This window comes from Megalopta genalis, chromosome 17 (genome assembly GCF_051020955.1).
Source record: "Megalopta genalis isolate 19385.01 chromosome 17, iyMegGena1_principal, whole genome shotgun sequence".
Classification (NCBI taxonomy): domain Eukaryota; kingdom Metazoa; phylum Arthropoda; class Insecta; order Hymenoptera; family Halictidae; genus Megalopta; species Megalopta genalis.
The window spans coordinates 419,835-437,499 of record NC_135029.1 but is presented as its reverse complement, the minus strand read 5'-3'; the positions used below and the strand labels follow the sequence as shown (position 1 = coordinate 437,499).

The window sequence follows — 17,665 nt, the reverse complement described above, 5'->3', positions numbered from 1 at the left end:
CTACTTCTCTTAGCTTTCACAAGCATCTCTATTATTTTATTGCGCATCTAATCTGCAGTGAATTTTGTCTTAGCATCGAATCGTCAACCAATCAGAGTAAAGCAACTTTTACTCCTACTTTCGCTAACGGAACGCGCTGCGGCCACAGAATCTTGCAAAACTTGAGATATTACTGTATGTACGGTCAGCACATTGAGATATTACAGTATGTACAGTAAATGTGCAGTCAACTTTTGTTCTTAGAACCAATTAGAAACGGCCACACAAAAAATGCATCCTTGGCCTGTGACGGAGATTGTCCGTTCTCTTTAGTGGGATTGATTGATGCCAATGATTATTATTCCAATCCACCAATCAGAGCAAATTCCAAACAGAATCCTTGACACCACTAATGAAAAGGCTTAACCTAAACAGACGATCAAGAACGACGAAGCTACATTGTCTTAATTACATATTAATTTCATATGATATGTTGGATTTTCATAACCCGCAAATGTTATGTTGTTGTTTATTCCATAATCTCTTTCAAAGTTTTATTGTATATTACCAGCGTTATATTTTGTCAAAAAGAATTCTTTAAAATTTCTCTATTACATCGCAAGAAATAGTTTCAGAATTAAATGAATCAAAGCATGAAATTTTACGCAACACCCGATCTATCTTCAATAAATTTTCATTTTTTTAAACACCTACATAGCTCTTTTCACAGAACAAACACTTCGTTTGCAAAGATAGTATTAAAATCATTCATGCAAAAGTCCAGAACTTCTGTAAAAGTGGCATTTATACATTAAAAACTGGTTGGGAAAAGAAATGTGCATTAAAGCAAGTAGGTCATATTTCGATCAAATAAACATTTTTCGAAAAGAGCTATGTATGAAATTTATACTATTCATTTGCAACATTCATTGAGCACTGTTCAGCCGCGAATCTTCAGTCAATCAAAGCAAAGCAGTTCGTCTGCCACATCCTGGATGAGAAGCCTCGCTGCCCCCGGAAACGGCTCTAAGGACGAGAATAAATTGTATGTAAGTTTCTGCAACAAGATTCTCCGACCACAATGCGCTCCGTTAGCTAAAATAGGAGTAGGAATTGCTTACCATTTGATCAAAGACCGTAGTTCGGCATTACGTTTACATGTTTTATTAATTCAGATATATCTACTACTGGTTTGTATTCTAAGTTTTCATTTGCTGGGTCTATAAAGAATAGTAACAGTGATAAAAGCTTCTTCTCTTATTATGTACAGTAATGGGACCTACTTCTGTACGTTTTTCTACTCGCTAAGCTGGCGTGCACATCCTCACCATTTTACTGAGCATCTAATCCACAGTGGATCCAGTCTCAGCGGTCAATCGACAGCCAATCAGAGCAAAGAGTTACTGTATATTGCTTCTTATATTCGCATAGTTTGTAAATGTATAAAATTCGTAGTTCGGCTGTCGTAAAACGAACGATGAAATTTCCTTAGATTTATTCAAGTGCGCATTAATTGCATGTTGTTGCATATGTACACGGCTGATCAATATTTTATGTTCCAATAAAATATTGTCGCATGAAAGTAAAATGCTCGCGTCATCTAAACTCTAAAATAGTTTAAACAAGTTAAATAAACTGAGTGACTAAAATATCTTTTTCTTTAACGGAGCTTCAATCCTACATCTTTATCAATTCTTTCAACCTATTTATCTCCATTTCTAATTCTTTGATATGACGGTTCCGAGAGCGGCATAACTCTTTCAACATTCTCTTCTCTTTCTCAATTTTTTCAATTTTCTCGATTTTTACGTGATCCTGTACAAACAAATATTCGAAGTTCTGCATTACAAAAATTAGAGTATGCTAGTCATTAACAACTTGAACGTACCTCTACAACACCACTGTTAGTACTGCAGAAACGTATTGTCTTCACCGGTATTGTCTGGCAACCCTGATCTTTTCTGTTTATGCGCCAACGTCTGCAGACATCGCATTCCCATGAGTTCACATCGTTCACAGCTTTTCGAAGCTTCTGAATTTCCAAACTCAATTCTGTGTTCTGTAAGAAACTATTCAAATGAAAAATTCGTTGATATTAGAGAAGTAGGAGACCCTGTACTTGTCCATACCTTATTGCGGAAGGCAAGCAATTGCTCCTTCAATTCCTTACACTTCCTCTGATATGGAAAACTTTCGGATTGTATTTGAATTTCCAACGCAGCCAGTTGCCCATTTTTCGACACCAGTTGCAGCTCCAGGTCATGAATCTTTTTCTTAAGCTCCTTTGATTTGTCGTTCTCTTCGGCGATGCTATTTTGCAATTGCTTCTTCACGCTTTCGTTATCTGTGCTGGTCTTGTTCCACAATCGATAATCAAACTCTTCGATACAGTTTTTGATGCTCTTGTTGCTTCTGGACCGATTTTGAAACTCTCCGATCTCGCTTTTCAGCTTATTATGCTCTTCCCTTAAAATCTTCACTATCTCTCTCAGTTTCAAGATCTCGATGTCCCTTTCGTGGATGATCGAGGCACATTTTCTAAGCTCGATATCCAGATTTTTGTTTTTAGACGTCAAATCTCGTATTTTGTTGGCGCATTCCATTTGGTTCAGTTCGGATGTTCGACTCTCTAGTTCGCTAGTGATCTTGTTCTCATCGTAAATCGAGTCTCCTAGTTTCTCGTTCACCCTCGCATCCGAGTGTGGTTGATCTAGTTTGTTTTTGTATAATTGCAGTATGTTCTTCATTTCGAGGTTCTCCTTGGACAGGTTGTCGCATTGCCGCCTCGAGTTCGTTAACGCTTTCATAATTTCGCACTTTTCATCGTGAAGTTTTGTAAGCCGGATCTGTGCGTCTTCCAAGTCGTTAAGCACCTTCTTGCTAGAATCTTTGGACTGATCCATTATCGATGTGTTCTGTACTGAAATGTTCGCTTCGCTGCTGCTTGGTTTCGCTTCCATTTGCTTCTTTGAGCTGTTCAGCTTGCTTTGCAAGTCAAGATTCTCCCTCTTCAACATCCGAAGCACGTTTTTGTTCTGTCGCGTCTTGACATCGTCATCGCTTGACATCTCCTCCATGTCCATTTGCAGCCTCATCTTCAAGGCGTCGACCTGGTCACGAAGCTTTCTGTTCTCCTCGTTCAAGCTGTGCAGCTTTTCCTCCAGCTCTACAATTCGATTGTTCTCGGTAAAACGGGAATGCAACTTGCTTTCGAGCTCGGAGATCTCGACGCTTCGCTCCTGGATGATTACCGCGTATTCCTCCAGCTCCTCGTCCAGTTCCTTGTTCTTGTCCCGAAGCTCTTGCACCTGGCTGACGTACTCGTTGATCTCCTTCTCCTGTTGAGTCAGCTGCAGCTTCTTGTACTCTAGCTCAAGAGCAATGGTATTCTTTTCGAGCAGAAGCTCGTTAAATTTGCTTTCATGCGTTGACGTATTTAAAGCGTCGTACTTGGTCTCGTATGAGGATAGAGCCGCCTTGACCTTGGTATTTTCCTGCAACAGCGTATCATACATGGCCTTGATATCAATCAACTGCGTCAGAGTCTGGTTCCTGACTTCTTGGAGCTCCGCCACGCGGTTGCTTGCGCCCTCCAAGCTACTCTGCAGTCTCTTGTTCATCTCCTTCAACTCCTCTATTTCCGCCTCTGCTCTGATGTTGCTGATGATCTTCTGTTCCAACTTAGCATTCTCCAGTTGGAGTTCCTCGTACTTCTCTTTCAGCTCATTCAGTTCTTCTGTCATAGCGACGTTTCTGCTGTTCAACTGATTGCTCAGCCCGGCGTTCTTGATCTCCTCCGCCTTGAGTTTTTCCTTGATCGTTTTGAGTTGCTCCTCCCTCTCCGTCTTCAACTCCTCGACTTCCTGCCTGTATCGCTCTATGATTGCTTTCTGATCGCTGACATGGTCTTTCAACATCTTGCACTCCGGCAAGATAGCCTCAAACTTAGTCCTATACTCGGTCAGCAAGTCGCATTTACTCCTTAATATCGCCGAAATGTCTTCTATGTGCAGAGACTTTTGCTCCAACTGTTGACTCGTTTCGTTGTAAGCCTCCGTGAGCTGTTCGAGTTCCGCTTCTATTGTCTTGATCTTCTGATCGTTCTTCTTGATCTGGACCGTGTTCGTTTCGATGATGTTCTTCAGCTTCTTCTCGTTGACCTCAAGTCCCTCCACGACGCTGCTCATCTCCAGGTTCTTTAACTTGTAACAGTCCAGGGTGCGAGAGAGTTCGTTGATTTTCTTCTCATACATCTCGGTTTCAGCCTTGAGCTTCGACTGAAATTCCAGCTCTTTGCTCTTGAGTATTTCTTTTACCTCTTTCTCCCTTTTCTGAGCCTCGAAGATCGCTTCCTCTTGCTTGCTGTCGGTCTTGTACAACTTCTCGTACTCTGTCTGCAGATTGTGCAGGTCTACCTCGAGCGTTTTCATGTTTTCTCTGAGAACCTCGTTCTCACGGGAACACTCGCTAAGCAGATGGTCCAACTGAGTGATTTTATTCTCGTATCCTTTTTGGCTGTGCTCCCGTTCAGTTAGCTCCGCCTGCAACTTCTCGATCTCGCCCTCCAGTTCCTTCGTCCAGGTTGTCGCGCGCTTCTCAGAATCTGCGCTCTGCTTTATCTTGTCCTCCAATTGCCGTTTCTCCTCCTCATACGTCTGCCGCATTGTCTTGATCATCTCCTGCTCCTTCGAGACCAGAGTCTGCACCAGGATCAGGAAGATCTCGTTCACGGATTGTTTGGAGATCTCCGCAGAGTTGATGCTACACTTGAGAGATCTCAACTCCTTCATCATGCACAGCCTAATGTCGTTCAATTCCTCGTTCAGCCTCTCGATGTCGGCAATGAGAGTCTTTTCTTTGCAAGAACTACTCTCCTCGATGCTTTTAAGCTTGTCCAGCTCCTGCTTCAAGTTTAGATTTTCATCGACGTATTTGTTCAACGTACCATTCAACAATCGAAGATTGTTCTCGAATTCTTCGATTCGGTGCTGGTACTGCATGGACATCGAGTCGAACTCGCTCTTGTATCTCGTTTCTAAGTTGTTCGTTAGGTTGTGCAGCTCGCCCTCAACCGTTCGCAGCGTCTCCATCAAGGCCAGCTTCTCTTGCTCGCTCTGACGGTAGAGCTGTTCCACGTGAACGCCTTTCTCTTGAAGCTCTTCACACAGATTGTTTTGTCGCTGCTCCAACTCTTCGCGCTGCTTTTTCAATAACTTCAGCTCTTCCTTGTACTTGTTGTCATTGATGTTTGCAGTCAGCAAGTCGTTCTTCAAGGTTTCGATCAACGCGCACTTATCGTCCCGGTCAACCTTCAACTCCTCGAGCTCCATCTCCAAAGTCAATCTCTGACTCTCAAGCATCCTCTCCCGAGCGAAGAACTGCTCGACTTCCTTGCTCATGTTGGTCAGCTCGCTCTCCAGAACCTGTACGTTCCCTGTTGCGATGTTCTCGTACATGAACAGCTTCTGTTTCAGCTCCTCGTTGCTGGTTCTCAAGCCATCGATCTTGTTCAACAAGCTCGCCTTCTCACCTCTGACCTGGTTCAGTGTAGCAGCAAAGTGCATACTGTTCTTCCTCATGTCATTTATGTCAGCCATCAGTTGGTCGATGTGAGTCTGAATCTGAGCCACTCTGCAGCTGTTCTTCTCAGAACGTTCCTTCGGTATAAAGTTGGAGGTCAACTCTTCGTCAATACTCAGTTCACTGTGCAATTGTTGAAGCTCGTTGCACTTGTCCTCGTATAGACCAGTCAACTTACCATGGTCTGTCTTCAACGTCTGAAGCTCGTCGTTCAAGGTGTGGATCCTCTCTTCGACAAGGCTCACGTCCATATCGTCGACGTAACTGACGTTTGGGGACAGTTCGCGGTCGCTTGCGTTCAGTTTCTGATTGATCTTGTTCTTCAGAATCTCGACGTCCTCGCACTTCCGGGCGAACTTCCTCTGGAGATCTTCGAACTTTTGGTTCTGCGATTTGGCCTCCAGTTTCAGAGCTCTTCGACTCTCGCTCAAGTTCTTCAGATAGGTGCATTGATTGCAAGATGTTAACTTCAAGTCGCTCAGTTTTTTGTTCAAACGAGTCAATCTGCTGACCTTCTCCTGCAACATTACAACCTCGTTGGCGCTTGTCAGAGTCTCGTGATCATCTCCCTGAATATGTTCCTTGCAGGTACTTTCCGCACTGTCGCCGAGCATCTTCTCGTTGCGAGAACTGTCGAGCTCCTCGATGGTCTGCAGTAGGTTGTTCGAGAACTTTGTGTTCTCTTCGGACAGTGTTGTCATCTTCATCTTTAGTTCTATAATTTCCGCTTTCAACAGACTGTTCTCCGATTGTAGATATTTCGCGGTGTCATCAGACTCGACAGATTTCAAGGATTGCTCCATCTTCTTCTCCAGTATCTCGCACTTTTCCTTCAGCTCGTCGATCTCTTCAATTTTATCCATCAAGTCTGTAGAGAGCTCGCCGTTCTCCGCCTGCAAACATTCATTCCTTTCCGCGAGAGCAGCTGCCTTCTCCTTGTGCATGCACTCGTGATCGAACAGAAGTGACTTGCTTTCCTTGATACTCTCCACCTCTCTATTCCTTTCGGCGATCGTAGCAGATAGCTCGATGTTCTCGGCCGTCAGCTTGTCGATTTTAGTCATGTACGACGCGAACATGTCATCCTCGTTGCTAACGATTTTCGGCGACGCGTCTCTAGTACGCATCAACTCTAGTTGACCGTTCAGAGATGCCAGATTGCTCTCCAAAATGATCTTCTCGTTCGTCACTTCGGAAATGCGAATGTACAACTCGTCGATCGTCCCCTGAAGATTCATCTCCGCCTGTTTCGCGTTCTCGTGCTCAGCGGTCAATTTATTAGCCATCTCCATGTTCTCGGTTGTCAGCAGATAGATAGTCTTCTGCAGAGACTCTATATCCTGTTTCAAACTGTGAACGTCGCATTTAATCTCATCCAATTCTCGATTTTTCAAGTGTAAAGTCTGTTCCAGCTGACTTTTCTCCACCTCCATGCTCAACATCAACGCCGATGTGTCGAAGGTACTGTCGTTGAACTGTTTCGAATAGGATAGAAAAGATTGATTATCCGTGTTGTCCCTTATCGTCTCATTCATAGTCAAATTGCCATTATCGTGGATGATATTATCATTGTCTTTCAACTCCAACTTTGACATAGTTAATTTATTCAGCTTATCAAGCAATTGCGAATTGACGTGTTCAAGCTCCTTCTTCTCTAGATTTATAATTTCTATCGCACGGTTCCTTTCCTTCGCAATCGATTCCAGCTTCGAACTCTCTTCGTCTTTCTCAGCAATAATACGATGTAGTTCCCCTTTCTCGGACGCTAAGTTTCCGACTTTACTTTCCAATTCCGATATTGCTTTCATCTGTTCCACCGCTTTGGTTTCCAAATCGGAAATATTTTGTCTTAATTCGGCATTGATGCGTTCGAATTCACCATTTTGATTTGTTGCATCTTCAACTTGATACGTCAAATCGTTCACCTTTTCCATCATCTTCTGATATTCCGCCTGCTCCATTTGCATCTTCTCTTTCAGTTCATTTCTCTCCGATGTTATACTTTCAACTTTCTCCTTCAACATAGAAAGTTTATCAATCGTTTCCTGTTCTTCTAACTTCTTAATCATTTTCGTCGATTCAGCGCGTAACTCAGTGTTCTGCAGAGTAACATCTTTGAGCTTTCTCTCCAGTTCCAAAATTTTCTTCAGTTCCTCCTCCTTCCCGCTTTCCTCGGACATATTCTTCAGTTCCAATTCTGCAGTTCTCTTTCTCAGTTCCACGCGCAACTCACCGCTCATATACTGAAATTCGTCTCTTTCAGAAATGATGTTTTTCATTTGCATCTCCATCTCCGAAAACCGTTTCATTGTTTTCCGACTCGCCTCTTTCTCCAGAATACTTTCTTGCTCAAGTTTGTCAAGTTTCTTACATAATTCAGCGATTACGCGGTTTACGTTTGTCTCTTCCGTGAGATTCAAACTTCCTAGCAGCTTCTTCACCTCTGGAGTATATTTTTTGGGCCCATCACCAGCTCCTAACAGCTGCTTCTCCAGAGTTGTGAATTCGCGGAGCTCTGTAAACTCATTGGTCAAATAATTAATGCGGCGCCGCAAAACCTGCTTCGGTGTCGAAGGAGACGCCTGGCAGCTAACAGTTTGGGTTGCACTGTTGCATTTCTCCGGCGATATACTGATTTTCTCTGGTATAATGCTATCCTTCGATTTAATGGTGTAGACATCGTCTCTGAAAGTAACGCGTTTTGTGATAAACGGTTCGTCATCGCTGTCACTACCATTCTCCTCGTCTTCTCGATCGATTTCGCTCTTGAATAATTCCAGCTCGAAGTCGGTGAAAGCCGTTTGAAAAGTCTGGTTCATCAGATCGATGTCATCGGATTGAATAATGCTTTTCCTACAAGACTTTTCGCGAGATACCTCTTTTATCGTCGGTAAGCCTGATTTCGGCTGAAAAGTTTCCACATGTTTGAACATTCCTGGACCACCCCAGGTCTGTCTTCTTTTTGACTTGCACTTGAACGAGCCGTCACCGGTGATATCTCCGGAGACGATTCGGGTCTTAAGCAGTCCTATACGCTCTTCCAACATCTGATTAACACGTTCCTTCTCTTGTAATTTCGACTCCATTTTCTCGACTTCCGCGGCCCGGTTCTCCGTTTTAATTTTCTCCAATTCCATTTGAAGTTTCGAGATCTGTTTCGCGTAACGTTTCAGGAGTGCTGCGTCAGACATCACCTCGTTGATGTGTGGCTTGTTTCTCACGCTTTTTGCACGACACGCGAACGACAAAGTGCATTGAGTTTCGTCCACGGCGGCAGGAGTCACAGCACAGATTATCGCTGTCATAGCATTGCCACCTAAAGAATTCTGCAATAATCTGGTTAATTTACTGTCACGAAAGTTTATATATTTCTGACCATCCTGACATTCGCTCAACTGCATGATCACTAGTCCCAATGTTGACAAAGACAAATTGATGTGCAACCCTTCCTTAAACCTCTCACCAGTCGCTCCTGTCTGCCGTGCTCTCTCGGACCCAGCAAGATCCACCAAATTCAACTGCGACACTTGAATCGCACTATCTGAATCTCCTCCAACCTCTCTACTTTCAATAGTCTAAAGAAAAATATATATAAACTCTGTGGAATACCATATGTGACACAAAGAATTCTATGAATACTTACGATTCTAAATATAGTGTGACTTCTACTGCTACGCTCATTCATATTGGTCTCTCCTGTTCTCCTATTCTTGTCACCCTTTTTCATTATAGATAACATATTCTCTGGACAGTTGGTGATTTCTTCTTTGCACTGCAAGATTACTTGGCCACTACTGTCTTCCTTCAACTTCAAGTCAGTGCCGGTTCTATTTAATAAATCATTGACTTTTTCTTTGTATATTTCTAAATATGATACTCTGGAAGATGATAATAGGAAAATGATAAATTGCATTCAGATACTTGCTTATATAATAAATGCAAAACCTAATTAGGACAATAAATACATTGTTACAATTATATTAAAGCACAGAAATTACTTATGATTCGAACTAATATATGTTAGCAAATATAACATTATCGATATAATAGTATTATTCTTATTAATTATGTTACACACAAACCTCAATAAGAATTCACGGCCAGCTGAGTTAGTTATAGCATCAAACATGTGTTCAATGGCTAATGGTATAATTCCAGGTTCATTTAACGTACCCATCATAGTGTATGTTTTCCCAGAACTTGTTTGCCCATAAGCAAACACAGTTCCATTAAAACCATTTACGGCAGCATCGACAATAGGCTTTACTACACTGTCGAATACATCTGAATTCGATGCATTTACATCAAAAATATGATCTGTCAACACGCCAACAAAGAGCATGAAGTGAAAGGTCCATTCAAGTAACATTCACTATATATATTATGACTAGTTTAAAAATAATTGATAAATACCGAAACAGAATCCGCCATCACCACGCTTCTTTAGCTCTGTGTCGGTCGACACAATAGAGTTTCCGTGAACTACCCATTGTATCGGCAAATTGTCATCTTTCTCACGTTTGATCAAAGGTCTTACTTTAATCGCAACTTTTATGCTATCCGACATATTTACAAATAATGAACTAAAATCGAATTGTACGACAACATATACCTTAATATTTATTTATTCTTATCATTCACGTTACGTGGTCATTAATAATACTCAAAACTTTCTATAATTTTCTAGTCGAAATTGTAACTGTCGTTTGAGGAGACATCCTGACCAGCTTTCGTTTGAATTTGAACTTCCTGTCATCTGATTGGCTGCCTCGAGCATAGATTTACTACGAACGAGATAGACAAACACGCGAAGTGAATACGCAAGAGCCATCTATAGCCATTACGCAGCCTTCCTATTGCTTCATAAATGTAATTCGACAATTCCAAAAAAATTAACCTCCTTATACATGGACGTAAAAAACGGAAAAACAAATTAAGACTTTTGGACGCGGGGTGGCGTTTTATTAGGGGAAACTGTGTTCTCTACATTTTAAGTTTGTGTGTCTCATGGACCTAAAAATATACAGTAATAGGACCTACTCCTGTACATCTCCAGGCTGTTAGGGCGGCTCGATATAGAAATTTGTTTGCTTTACATAATTGGCTAACGATTCACTGCTGAGACAGGATCCACTACGGATTGGATGCGCAGTAAAATGGTGGGGATGTACACACAGGCTTCGAAAATAATAATACAAGCTTGCAGGCATAGGTCCCAGATACATATGTACATATGGTCGGAGCCATATGCGCTTTGGCTATTTTCGTGCGTTCCGAATGATTCCGAGTCAAGCCGAATTAGGTGCATGGTTCCAAGTGATTCCGAGTCAAATCGAATACAGTCGAAGAACATGTAGCCCTCTCTTATAGCGGATCTTATTCTCCCCTTTCCAAAGTCAGAGTATGATATACAAGGTGTCACAAAAACCTGACGCGAGGCAGCCTAGCCAACGAATACATGAAGCCCAGTTTCGCTCATTGGTTCGGCCTCGCGTTAGCCGAGCTCGCCTCTTATTGGTCAGTGTTTTTCGCTAATAACTCGTAAACAAAGTCGCAGATTGCATTTTCGCTAAGGAAAAAGTTACTCCAAATGACCTCAAGAAGCCCATATTTCCGGATTGCGAGACATTTTTTGGACATTCTGTATGTTCCATCCATATATTCTCAGATCTATGTACGAATCGAAAACGAATCGACATAGCGTTTGGCTTCTCAAGTGAAACTGTACCCTTCTCAAATAATACTGAAGAAATACTGAACACTTCAAACTTGTTTGTCTTTGTCTATACCAGTCGATCGGCAAAACAGCGTGACAAAAGCCAATACAATGGAAATGAGCCTTTAGATATCGCCTGTAGTCAGGATTTGCAAGATGTAAGAATTTGAGAACTTGTTCTCTCTTGTCTAACCACGTTTAACATAAAGGAAGGAAGAAAGAAATGTTGCGTTGCATTGCTCTCATTTATTTCTATGTATTGTACATAGAAATCGTCCTTCTTTTGAAAATAGACAAGAGGCTCACGAGCCCTACTTGTAGTATACAGTGTATTTATAGCGTAAATCAGTGTGTAAATTTTACATTTCCGTACATATGAAATTTTGTTTAAATATTTATTTCATTTACATATTTGTATTTGTACGACAACTACTTCCAATGTTTTTAAAACAGTATATGTGTTATGAGCTTGAAATCGAATCGAATTATAGATTAGGTTTTATAGGTAACGTTTGACAGATACTGTTGCTGAACTTTAAGAAGAAATTTTTTTTCAAAATACTTACTACTAATAATTTTTACTGAAATGGAAACTAAACCAAAAAATGAACACTTACTAGCATTGAAAGGTAATAAGTGCAATTCCATAATGGTATAGTTTTTACAGAAATGTAGATATGTATATTATACTCTTTTTAAATTAAACATTTAAATTAATTTAGAATTTAAATACTATTTGCATTTATGTACTGAAAATATTAATTTTCAGTAATGAGGTTAACCCGACCTACTCTTGCAAGTCCAATTGTTGTAACTTGCGATTCAACGGATCTTCCTGGTAATACATTAAATAATGAACTTAAAAATGATTGTACTGCTTTGCAAGGAATGGAAACTCTTACTGTAGGACAATTTATGGTGTTACCACAAAGTTTTGGGTATATACATCCTCGTACAATAATTATATTACGAATTGTTTTATCTAATTTATATTAGTAAATAATTGAATGTATACACAATATAACAAAGTTATAGTTATATTATGTACTTATATTTCGTTATCAATTTTTATATGTAATATTTTAATTAAAACTATATATATATTTTTCTAGGAATATTTATTTAGGTGAAATGTTTTCAAGCTATCTGTGTGTACATAATGGTAGTAGCCAATTAGTAGAAGATGTTACTGTTAAAGTAAGTATTGTGTTTTAATCACAATATTGATTTTGATATTTTTATTTGTATATTATTGAAAGGTACTATACATTAAAAGTATATTACAATAGCAGTTGTACATGTTCCAAACTAATGGTTTACTTTCAACAATATTTTATGTTTTAGGTAGATTTACAAACAAGTACTCAAATTATTCCTCTTTCTGGTAATAGTGGGGAAATGAAAGATTTACCACCTGGTGGTACAGTCGATGAAGTAATACACCATGAAGTGAAAGAAATAGGAACACATATGTAAGGATGTAGAGTCAACAAATTATTGTAAATACTTAAATCTAAATAACCAATAGAAATATATTTCAGACTAGTATGTGAAGTAACTTACACACCTATGAATTTAGGTGCTACTCCACAGTCATTTAAAAAATTTTATAAACTTCAAGTAGTGAAACCATTAGATGTAAAAACAAAGTTTTATAACGCAGAGGTAACATTCTTATGATTATAAATTTTGTATGACAATAATTTTTGTTAATTATAATATTTACTTATTTAATTGTTTCATATAAAAAATTAACAAAAAGCATTATTTCCTTAAAGTCAGATGAAGTATATCTTGAAGCACAAATACAGAATCTCACAGCAGGTCCAATATGTTTAGAAAAAGTTTCTCTTGAATCATCTCACTTATTTAGTGGTAAGTTTTCAGTGTACTATTAGTAGGTGAAATTACATACATTTTATATTTTCAGTGTCAACTCTAAATACAAATGGGAAGGGAGAATCTATCTATGGATCAGTTAATGTATTAGATACTGATTGCAGTAGGCAGTATTTGTATTGTTTAAAACCACAATTAACTTTGTTAAAAGATCCCAAAATGATGCACAATGCAACAAATATTGGAAAATTAGATATTGTTTGGAGAAGTAATTTAGGAGAAAGAGGAAGGCTACAAACAAGTCAGTTACAAAGGATGGTTTGTCATATTATTTACTATTTCTTTTGCAAACATTTAAGTTTTATGTAGTTCTATTAATACCTTAATTTTTTAGGCACCTGAATATGGTGATCTGCGAGTTACTATTAAAGACATTTCTTTAAAGGTTTACCTTGAACAATCACTTACATTCAATTGTCGTATAATGAATACATCGTAAGAATTTCAAATGTATTTTAACAAGTGTTTTTATAATGTGTACAAATTTTAAAAATTATATAATTATACATATATTTTTAGCGAAAGAAGTATGGATTTGATGCTTTGTTTGGAATCTAGTAACTCTATTGCATGGTGTGGTATATCTACTACAAAAATTGGAACACTAAAGCCTGGTGTGTCAATTGATATTCCTTTATGTCTAATTGCATTACATAGTGGTATTATAGTGAGTATTATAGTTATTATATAGTAAACATAATGTTCTTAGCAATGCAAGACATATATAATTCAATATTTCAATATGTTAGGTAAACTTTGTAATATTTCAGACTATCTCAGGATTAAAGTTGGAGGATATATTTTTGAAAAGGACATATGACTATGATGATTTGGCACAAATATTTGTGAGTCAAAACAACTGATCAAAATTTCAATAAATTATTCAAATAATATGATTAATTGTATCATTTCCTACACTTATACCTAAGTATACTTATCTTTGATATATTTTTGAAAAATTTTAAGTATTTTAATACCTAACAGAGATCACATGTCTGATACTACTTTGTAATTTACATGAAGCTTAAATTGATGAGTCGGAAGCCTCAAAGCTGGTAATTATATGTAGTGCTGTTATAAAGCTGTTAATTTTAGTGTTTATAAATGTGCCATGCATTGAAGCTAAAGTCACTGAAGTTAAAAGTTTTGTTTAATCCTTTTCTTAATTTGAGATTCTGACAAATTTTCAATGAAAAATTCTGAATATGTGAGTGGTCATTTGAAAAGGGATCGTTAGAAAAAAACAGATATTGAGAAAAATGAATTTAAAATTAGATCAATAAATATTTTACTATACTTAATCTTAAACTCATTTTTCTCAGAATCTGTGTTTTCCTTTTCGAATCATTTCCGCGTGACCACACATGTTAAAATAAGAATATATACAATTATCTCTTTGATTCTTTTTTACATTATTTATTCAATCTTTATTCAAAATATGAATCTATCATTGACATTCTTTCATTTTCGTTTTCTGCTCCAATAGCACATGCAAGTAAAGTTTGAACATCTTGAGGTTCATTTCCACCAAAGATATAACCATTAGCTTTATCAATTGAATTTTTTACTTGCAGTAACAATGCTTGATTAGAAATATCCAATGGTATAAAACTAACAAGACTGTAATCTTCTATCAGTGATACGAAAGCAGCATTTAATTTCTTGAATCTGGAAAAATGTAATACTTCTTATTTATCAAAAATAGTAATTCTGAAAAGTAGTATAAAACGGTATAATAAAAAGAAAATTACTTTGATGTAAAAGGGTTTTCATCCAGTTTATCCAATAAGTATTTTAAATTCAGAACTTCAGTATAAAAATCTACATTAAAATCTAAGCAATCACTAAATTTTTTCATCTCATCAAATTTTGTCATAATATTGACGTGAGGTAAACCTAGTTTTAACATGGTTGTGGTACAAAGAATTAAAGAAGATAAATATTTATCTATAAATAAAAATATTATTAGCACATATTATTTTTGTGAATATAATATTAATAAAAGTATGATAAATATTTTAAAGAATTACCAGCATCGCTACAATGGTGAGAATCTATTAAATGTACACTGCATAGCCTGACTAAATTTTGTTCCAATTTATCAGCAATTGTACTGATTGAGTTGTGATGTGTATATAATTCAACCTGTGAAAAATATAAATATATTTTAATGGAAATTAGATTTATATAGTAAGAGTACTATAGGTATACATATACAGTGGCGGTCACATACTCAAGACCACTTGGAAAATGGTGTAACTTTTTTTAAACTGTACTTTTTATCTGAGCCTGTAACGAAAATTTAAAAAATGTTTTTTGTAGATCTCGGTAACTTATGTACATGGTGAAAACTTCATCGAAATCGGATTACCTTGATGTGAGCTATAAACAATTAGATCGCAGTTTCGTCACGATTTTTGACACTTTCGACCAATAAATGTCAGAAACCTGCAGTTTTTTTAATCTTTCAATGCTTGCAGCTTGACTCTGCGTCAACCGATTTCGATGAGATTTTCAGCATGCATGTAAGTTACTGAGGTGTACAAAACGCATTTTTTAAATTTTCGTTAGAGATTCAAATAAAAGACAATTTAGAGAATAATATTTTAGTCGTTGCATAATAGGCTAGACCTTCTCTCATCTAAAAAAATTTCAAGTTATTTAGTCCAGTTTTACAAAAATTATATCGTTTTTCACATAGTTATAAGTATTCAGAAGCCACTATCTAGACTTACAGGATGTCCCAAGTGTAAAGTACCATACTTTGTCAGTATATTCCGAATTGAAATAAGAAAAAAATGTTACATAAACATAGGATATTTAATGTTTTATGAAACAGTTATAAATAAAAATACAGAATTTGAAGGAAAGAGTTAAACGATATTTACTTGTAGTTTTCTGTCAGTTGAGAATAACTATTCTTAATTATTAAATTAATATTAATTTTTGTTAAATTTTATTACACAATTTACATAAATGAACTCGCGTAAAATTTAAATTCTGCTGATTCTATTCTCTTGGAATTTCATATTTGTGTTTATAACTTTATCATGAGACGATAAATAATCTATGTTTATGTAAGATTTTCTTCTTATTTAGACTCATAAATTATGGTATTTTAAATCTGTATATGTATACACACACACGTGCGCGCAGAGAGAGAGAGAAAGAGAGAGAGAGAGAGTTATATATAGTTATTAGTATGTACTTGTCCTGGACAATCAATAATGATATAGTATTCCTTTAAATCTAAAACTTTTGTTATTAGCCATTTTATATTTGTTTCTAAAAATTCCATACAGTAAACTAAAGCTCCATTTGGTCCAAGACCATAGTGTGACATTACATCTTCATGTTTTATTAATTCAGATATATCTACTACTGGTTTGTATTGCATGTTTTCATTTGCTGGATCTGTAAACAATGGTAACAGTAATAAAATCCTTTTTTATTATATATATAAACAATATATAAATATTTATTTTTACCGATATTAATTACAGCAACTTTTCTACCTAGCTTCTCCAAAAAGTTTGACATAGCATGACAATATGTAGTTTTCCCACTCCCAGGTGGGCCAATGACTAATTGACCAAAAATGAGACTCATAATGATGTAATTAATTTACAACACATTACCACACTTTCATTTCATTTACAGTTGAGGCAATAGCTTTAATTGTATCTGGATCATAACTTTTCAAAGATATCGATAATAATAATGGTTTATCTGCATTAATTTGTTCCGCTATGAACCTAGCAGCTGCCACAACCTCGATATCATCCTTTCCAAACAAAACTCTGCAATGTACATTTTCCTTTATCATTGCACCAAATAGTTGTAAAACATATATATGTAATACAATATACATTAGCTACTTACTTTGTAGAAAATACACTATTAGTTAACTGATGTATTAAAGGTCCTCTAGTTACCGATACCAATGACCCAAACTTCTTAAAATGTGTTACAATTAACAATATGCGATTACTGAAAAAATAAATAATATATATAATAATAGTTAATAAACACATGATTATCTATTTTGTTACCTATAAATTTTTAAGGCAATGTCAACATGATGACCATTGATTACAATAGAACAAGCATAATTCTTCATATTTTAATTTTCGTAGCTGTCTACAAATAACATTATAAATATATTAGATAAAATATAACTTCTAATCAAACTTAACTTCCAGTATTAAATTTATATATTTACATTACGTTATAAATACTTACATTCGACGAATTTTTCTTCAATGAGTCAAGTTACCAAAAGTTCGTCACTCCACCATCGGTGGCGCTGAGATAGAAAATTTTCAAATCCTTACTACATACATTGTTAGAGATGTTTGTTTGTACTACATACAAAGTTAGGTCGTTGGACGACATGTTTTAACATAACCCGCAAAATTTAAATTAAAAGTTGTTTGCTTTTCACTTATATCCATACTTCAATTGTACTTTACGATAATATGTATGGTTTTT

The 17,665-nt window shown here is 36.9% G+C and overlaps 4 protein-coding genes across 8 annotated transcripts; 1 reads left to right on the top strand and 3 right to left on the bottom strand.

Annotated features, from left to right (window-relative positions):
* The first annotated feature begins 247 nt into the window (after window positions 1-247).
* Window positions 248-14,067, top strand: LOC117223674 (trafficking protein particle complex subunit 13). 4 transcript variants are annotated; one of them, XM_076527147.1, is made up of 10 exons: window positions 248-1,024; window positions 12,045-12,213; window positions 12,388-12,472; window positions 12,620-12,747; window positions 12,817-12,940; window positions 13,054-13,150; window positions 13,206-13,432; window positions 13,509-13,609; window positions 13,694-13,841; window positions 13,924-14,067. In XM_076527147.1, exons 2-10 carry the CDS (start codon window positions 12,047-12,049, stop codon window positions 14,035-14,037), a joined length of 1,191 nt encoding a protein of 396 aa, XP_076383262.1. In that variant the 5' UTR covers window positions 248-1,024; window positions 12,045-12,046; the 3' UTR covers window positions 14,038-14,067. The 4 variants fall into 4 exon arrangements, with proteins under 4 accessions (XP_076383262.1, XP_076383261.1, XP_076383260.1 ...); XM_076527146.1 differs by having other exon boundaries at window positions 248-1,028; XM_076527145.1 differs by lacking the exon at window positions 248-1,024 and adding an exon at window positions 11,393-11,904.
* On the bottom strand, window positions 1,121-10,310 carry LOC143260727 (uncharacterized). Of its 2 annotated transcripts, XR_013035020.1 has the most exons (7): window positions 9,973-10,310; window positions 9,642-9,876; window positions 9,203-9,437; window positions 2,109-9,134; window positions 1,868-2,038; window positions 1,308-1,794; window positions 1,121-1,199 (listed from the first exon to the last, which is right to left on the bottom strand). XR_013035020.1 is itself a non-coding variant. In XM_076527130.1 (6 exons), exons 1-6 carry the CDS (start codon window positions 10,124-10,126, stop codon window positions 1,657-1,659), a joined length of 7,959 nt encoding a protein of 2,652 aa, XP_076383245.1. In that variant the 5' UTR covers window positions 10,127-10,310; the 3' UTR covers window positions 1,121-1,656. The 2 variants fall into 2 exon arrangements, 1 of the variants encoding a protein (XP_076383245.1); XM_076527130.1 differs by having other exon boundaries at window positions 1,121-1,794.
* LOC117223675 (GPN-loop GTPase 2) lies at window positions 13,431-17,570 on the bottom strand. Its single transcript, XM_033476080.2, has 8 exons — window positions 17,417-17,570; window positions 17,227-17,314; window positions 17,057-17,164; window positions 16,663-16,974; window positions 16,383-16,588; window positions 15,205-15,319; window positions 14,926-15,121; window positions 13,431-14,842 (listed from the first exon to the last, which is right to left on the bottom strand). The coding sequence occupies exons 4-8, from the start codon at window positions 16,781-16,783 to the stop codon at window positions 14,602-14,604; spliced, it is 879 nt and encodes a 292-aa protein (XP_033331971.1). The 5' UTR covers window positions 16,784-16,974; window positions 17,057-17,164; window positions 17,227-17,314; window positions 17,417-17,570; the 3' UTR covers window positions 13,431-14,601.
* On the bottom strand, window positions 16,809-17,569 carry LOC143258740 (proteasome assembly chaperone 3-like). The gene is made up of 3 exons (XM_076527247.1): window positions 17,451-17,569; window positions 17,057-17,164; window positions 16,809-16,974 (listed from the first exon to the last, which is right to left on the bottom strand). Exons 1-3 carry the CDS (start codon window positions 17,567-17,569, stop codon window positions 16,809-16,811), a joined length of 393 nt encoding a protein of 130 aa, XP_076383362.1.
* Window positions 17,571-17,665: the final 95 nt, after the last annotated feature.